This window comes from Rattus rattus, chromosome 8 (genome assembly GCF_011064425.1).
Source record: "Rattus rattus isolate New Zealand chromosome 8, Rrattus_CSIRO_v1, whole genome shotgun sequence".
Classification (NCBI taxonomy): Eukaryota; Metazoa; Chordata; class Mammalia; order Rodentia; family Muridae; genus Rattus; species Rattus rattus.
In genome coordinates, this window is record NC_046161.1 from 18,113,067 (window position 1) to 18,119,066 (window position 6,000).

General features: G+C 53.4%; 1 protein-coding gene across 4 annotated transcripts in view; it reads right to left on the reverse strand.

The window, feature by feature from the left end:
- Positions 1–5,129, reverse strand: part of Dock6 (dedicator of cytokinesis 6) — a 51,788-nt gene extending 46,659 nt beyond the window's left edge. For all 4 annotated transcript variants that reach the window (XM_032909701.1, XM_032909700.1, XM_032909699.1 and 1 more), the window contains exon 1: positions 5,047–5,129. In XM_032909701.1, coding sequence (XP_032765592.1) covers positions 5,047–5,090 — 44 coding nt within the window. In that variant the 5' untranslated portion in view covers positions 5,091–5,129. The remainder of the gene's footprint in view (positions 1–5,046) is intronic.
- Positions 5,130–6,000: the final 871 nt, after the last annotated feature.

The following is a 6,000-nucleotide window of genomic DNA, read 5'->3' on the forward strand; positions in this document are numbered from 1 at the left end:
AAAATAAAAACAAGGGCTTAAAAACAAAAAGAAAAAAAAAAAAAACAATAAAAGAGGCTCCCAGGTATAAAGCACTGCCCTGACCCCTGAGCAGGAACACCCCAGATTCACACGGCAGAGAGAGAGAACTGAGTTCCCAAAGGGGTCCCCTTACTTTGGGACACACACACACACACACACACACACACACACAAACGTAAACAGACTAAGAACAACAGTGAGCTGGGTGTAGCGCTGTGGCAGTGGGCTGACCCTGAGTTCCATGGGCAGCACCGCACAACTAAACAAATAGGTGATACAGGATGCAGGCCCCTCTGCACTCCCAATCTGTCCCTACACCAAACACGGACAGGGAAATATCACTGTGCCAGGCCGGAGGGAGTGACAGGTTCCTCCCCCATCGTCTCCTTCCTAGACCCATCAAGGTCCAGAGGGACTCATGCTCCCCCCATATTTCATGGCTTCTCCACGCACACCAATCCAGCACCCCCAGGTCTGGCACAACGCTCCTGCCTCCCAGCCTGTTTACCCACTCACAGCTGCCCTGACCTCAGAGGGGTCAGGGGAGACCAGAGGACCTCCCTACTGACATTCAGTAAGCATTCTATAAGTGTGCGTTCTCGGGGAGTCTAGGATGAGGACGCCAATGAGGCGGTGGTTCTAGCTGTTCAATAGGCTACTTTGCTGAGGATGACCTCTGGCCTCCTGTGGCTGAGGCACACCCCCTCACTGGAGGATTCACGGCAGGGGCTCCAGCACAAGCCGCACCTCAACCCTGCCCTCCAACCCCTAACTTCAGCCTTCCACCTCAAGAACCCTTCGGGGAAACATGCAGACAGTGGTTGTGGGAGAGAAATTGCCTTGGTTCACACCAGCTTCTAGGGAGCTGCTCCCTCCAGGGACAGCTGAGGGTGGGAGAGGGATCCTCTGTGGCACAGGATGGAATCCCAGCCTTCCCCATGGACTGACCAACCCACATGAGCTGCACTGGAAAGGCACCCTGATGCTGTGTGCCTTTGAGCAGGTAGGACATCTTTTGTGGGCCTGAGTAACTCTTTTCTCAGTAAGTTTCTGGGGTGCTGGGGACCCCTCCTCACACTTACTAATCAAGAGCTCTGACAACGAGCCACCCCAGTCCTAGTCTGTCTTAAAAATCAAACAGCCAAAAACCTGAATTTGGGGTCCCACTGTGACACCCCCACACACATGCGTGTCATTGCATGCCCCTTCCACATGCAAAATAAACCAGCTGACGTTGTTTCTGGAGGGTAGCACCAGTCACCTGCTTGCTTTGCATGCCTGAAGCCCCTGGTTTACAGGAGCAAAACCAAAACCAAGGAAAAGACAATTGACAAGAGTTGTTTTCCTCCTCCCACGACTGGGAATCAAACTCAGGATGTCAGACTTGGTGGCAAGCCCCTCACCTGCTGGGCCCTCTCACTGACCCTAGCAACACAAGTAAACATAGATTTGTTGTTTATTTTAAGTGGTTGAGCGCTGTGCCTGCGTGGATGTACGGGCGCCATATGTATGCCTGGTGCCCTTGGAGCTTGGAAGAGCGAAGGGTGTGCGATCTGCTGGAACTGAAGTTATGGATGATTGTGAGACAACCTGTGGGTGCTGGGAACCGAACCTGGGTCAGCTTACCTGAGCCCGAGCCAGCTCTCCAGCCACAGTAAATTAAAGTGAAAGTGAAGGTTCTGTGCTCAGATTCAAACCTCCAAGCAGACTCCCCTGAAGCCTGAGGCACTCAGAGCTGGTGGGTTTATTATTTTTTAAAAGATGCCAGGACAGGGCCAGGATGTGGCCCCAGCCCAGCTGTTCTCTTTGGCTGTAGAAAACGCTAGGGAGGGTGGGACACTGCTATTGGCCTTGGAAAACAGTGACGGATCTGCAACCCCAGTCACGGGAGATGCTGAGTACTCGTTCTAAATTCCTACAGTGGCCTTGTGCCCCATTACTAGGGAGTAACTGGGTAGAAGTTCATGCAGTGTGTGTGTGTGTGTGTGTGTGTGTGTGTGTGTGTGTGTGTGTGTGTGTGTGTGTGCGTGCAGATGTGTATGTGCAGATGGAGGTCAGAGGTCGACTCAGGAACCATCCATCTTACTGTCTGAGACTGGCCTGGGGCTCTCCACCAGGACACGCTGCCGGTCATCGAGTTCCCAGAAGCTACCATTCCCCATCCTCAAGCTCCCAGAAGCCACCATTCTCCAGCCTCTGCTGCCGGAAGTCCCCATTCTCCATCCTCCCAGAGCCCCAGGGTTACTGCTAGTCCTAGCTGGCTTATACTCTGGTGTCAGGTACTAAACTCTGGGCCTCATGCTTGTAAGGCTGTTACTGACTTTGTTATCTTGCTAACCCCCAAACATCTTTTGAGAGAGGGTCTTGTACAGTCTAGGCTGGCCCAACTTTCACTATGTAACCCAGGCTGGGCTTGCGTTCACAACCCTCCTCCCTCCCATGCTAGAATAACAGGCATGCACCATTATGCTGATATTTCTCCCCCAGATGTGTCCTGATAGACAACACCTCCCCCCATGGGGTTCTGTGTAGTCCTGGCCATCCTGGAACGTGATCTTTAGACCAGGCTGACCTCAGATTTAGAGATCCACCTGCCTCTGCCTCCCCAGTGTTGGGATTAAAGGCATACACCACCATTGCTGGCAGAAGACATTTCTAAGAACAGAGATGGTCTGCAAAATGGCTCAGCAGGTAAGGGCATTCACCACCAAGTGTGATAACCTGGCTCTGACCTCTGCAAAGGGGGAAGAAAGCATCACCCTCAAGTTGACCTCCGACCTCTCACCTGCGCTGTGATACTGTGTACACACACATCTGTATTTCTTAACAGAGGCAACACACTGAGTTGAATTGACTGGGTTTCCACAGATCAGGTGGCAAGTGCAGCAAGAGATACTGTAGCAACTGTGGAGCTCATCCCACCAGGCAAGGTTAACCGGGCCTATGGTTATAATGGGCAGGATGACAAGGCAGAACCTGGGGCTGGAGAGCGGTTAAGAGCACTGACTGCTCTTTCAGAGGTCCTGAGTTCAAATCCCAGCAACTACATGATGGCTCACAACCATCTGTAATGGGATCAATGCCCTCTTCTGGTGTGTCTGAAGTCAGCCACAGTACTCACATATAATAAATAATTCATTAAAAAAAAAAAAAAAAAAAGCACTGACTGTTCTTCCAGTCTTCTTGAGTTCAATTCCCAGCAACCAGATGGTGGCTCATAACCATCTGTAATGGGATCAAGTATCCTCTTCTGATGTGTCTGATCGGGCATATATTCCAGATCTCCAACACTCACATAACAAACTGGAGGATCCCCAAGGTCTCCCTGAACAGTTCTAGCACTCCAGTTTCAGGTCCCAATGAGTGACCCTGCCTCAAAGAAGATCAAGGGAGGCTGGCAAGATGGCTCAGTAGTAACTAGCTGATGACCTGAGTATAATCCCAGGAAACCACAAGTAGAAAGAAAAGGCTCCCACAAGCATCCTCTCTCTCTCTCTCTCTCACACACACACACACACACACACACACACACAGGTATACACATGTATACACACAGTAAAATGAAAGATATGTAATTTTAAAACGTAGTCATCCCCAGCACTCAGAAAGCTAAGGTAGGATTGCTGGGATTTTGAAGCCACTTTGGATCATACAGTCAGTTCCAGGCTAGGGTGAGGGTGAGAACCTTTCTCAAAACAAAATAAAGCAGCAGATGTGGCTACTATAGAAACTGAGTGTGGCAGCGCACGCCTGTATGCCCAGCACTGGGTCAGAGGACCAGGAGTTCACAGCCGGTCTTGGCTACATCGTGCATGTGAGGTCAGCGTGGGCTGCGTGACCCAATCTCAGACTAACAAAACACAACAGAGTAAAACCAAGACTCCATCCAGTCCACTGATGTTTGGTTCAACTGGGATTCATGGGCGAACTCAGTGGATAGGTGAATTACACATTCAGGTCTGTGTGCAAAAGCGTTGACTTGTCTACCGGCTGCTTGGGAAGTCTTGGGCTTCCTTACTGCATTAAGACCCAGGATCTTACCCTGGGCTGTACAGCTATGGCCCTGCACAAGACCTATCTTTCTCACTTGAGCCAAAGGCATAAGGACTTAGGAGCAACTTAGGACTTAGGTACTAGGGGGAAACAGAACTGCCCAACTGTTCTGCCCTAAGTCACAACCCTCCTCTGCCCAGAACTCTCTATGGCTCTTACTTTACTTGGGGTCACAGGCAAAGTCGTCCTTCTGGTCTACAAGGCCCTATAAAATCTGCTCCTATTGGTCGCTCTGTGGCCCCAGGGCCTTCACACTTGCTTCTTCCCTGAATGATGGGCAGGAGAGCTTCTCTCCTTTAGGTCTGTGTTTAACTATACCTGGTGGACCATTGCGATCCTACCCCTACTTCCTGTCTTATAGATTCCCCCATCACACCACTGACACATCTATGCTTGTCCCACCGTAGGAAAATCCAAGAATCGGGCAACTTTCTCGTGTCTCCATCAGGGTGGGACCCACAGAGTGGGTGGTCAGACAGGTCTCCAGTGGATCGGGTACCAGAGAGGATTACTAGCCTATCCCAGATTTGAGCCTCTCTCACAACCCAGTGGCCACGGAAAGGGATCCCCCAGCATCTGTCGCCTATCCCCTCCCCTGTCTGCCCACCAGCTGGTTCTGTCCCCAGCGCCCCCCTTCCACGCCCAGCCGGTGCTGGGAGAGGCTGAGGCAGGAGACTGAGAGGCTGTCCCCAGCTGTCCCCCAGCTCCAGCAGCTCCCTCTTCTTCCCAGACAGCTGGGTCCCGGGACCCTGGGCGGGGGAGGGGTGCGAATTTCCTCAGGATGGCGGAGGGAAAGACCGCAGGAGGGTTGGAATGCAGCCTAGCACTCTCGAGCCCGGCCCGCACCGACCTGGGATGCGCTTCCTCCTCCGGGAAGTCCTCGGGGAGCCCGGCACGCCCCCCACTGCCCGCCAGCCCCCAGCATTCGCCCGTCCCTCCCAGAACGGCCGTGACCGCGGCCATTCTCGCTACCTGTTGATCTTGTGAGCGAAGGCGCGGCGCTCCGAGGCCGCCATGACGCCCCGCGTCCCGCCGCAGCCTCCCGAGTCTGGGAAGCCGGACTGGGCGGAGCCGGCGCGCGGAGGAGGCGGAGCCTGTGTTGATGGGGCGGGGCCTGCGCTTCGGCCCGCCTCAGCCGCGGAGCCAAGGGGATGACCCCAGGTCTTCTGGGGCGTGGTGGCGAGACTGGGCCAACTCTAGGATAGGGAGGAGCCTTCCCTGGAAGGGGCGGGGCTTTCCCTAGGATAGGGCGGAGCCTTTTCTGGGATGGCGCCGGGCCAGCACTGAGAGGACAGAAACACATGGGATGGGGAGGAGACAGCGCTGACAGGAGGATGGAGCCAGGCTGTGATCCGGGATGTCTGCTCCGGGATGAGGACCGGGACAAGGCTGGAGAGCTGAGGACCTTTTGTGGGCGTGGCTTGTGAGGGGCGGTCCTTGATGGGCGAGACTTTGTAAGTGGCTCATCTCTGCGATGGGTTGGGAATTGGGAGTTGGGGACCAGGCAGAGCAGGACATGGGTGGGTATGGAGCAAGAGTGGAGTATGGAAGGGACTGCTCCCCTTCCACTGGGATCAAGATTGGGAAACTGAGTCTTCTGTTGGGCTGGGGAGAAAAATACTGACCATCAAAACCTATTAGGTCCCTGCTTCCCCCGGAGGCACGCTACCTAGAAAACAACATCAACAGCACACAATAATTTCTAAGGTTTTGTTTATAGCCATGCAATGGACATAGGTGGGAAGTACTGTTGTTTTCCACTATTGACAAATGGGTAAACTGGAGCCTAGAGGTATGGAGGCTTTTGCTTAGTAGGCCTCAGAAGGGGCTCAAAAGACTCCATGCCAGTCTCTGAGTTGCGTTAGAGAGGTGGGTGAATCCAGCTAAGCTCAGGAGTGTCACTCTAGGAAGTGTGACTCAGAAAAC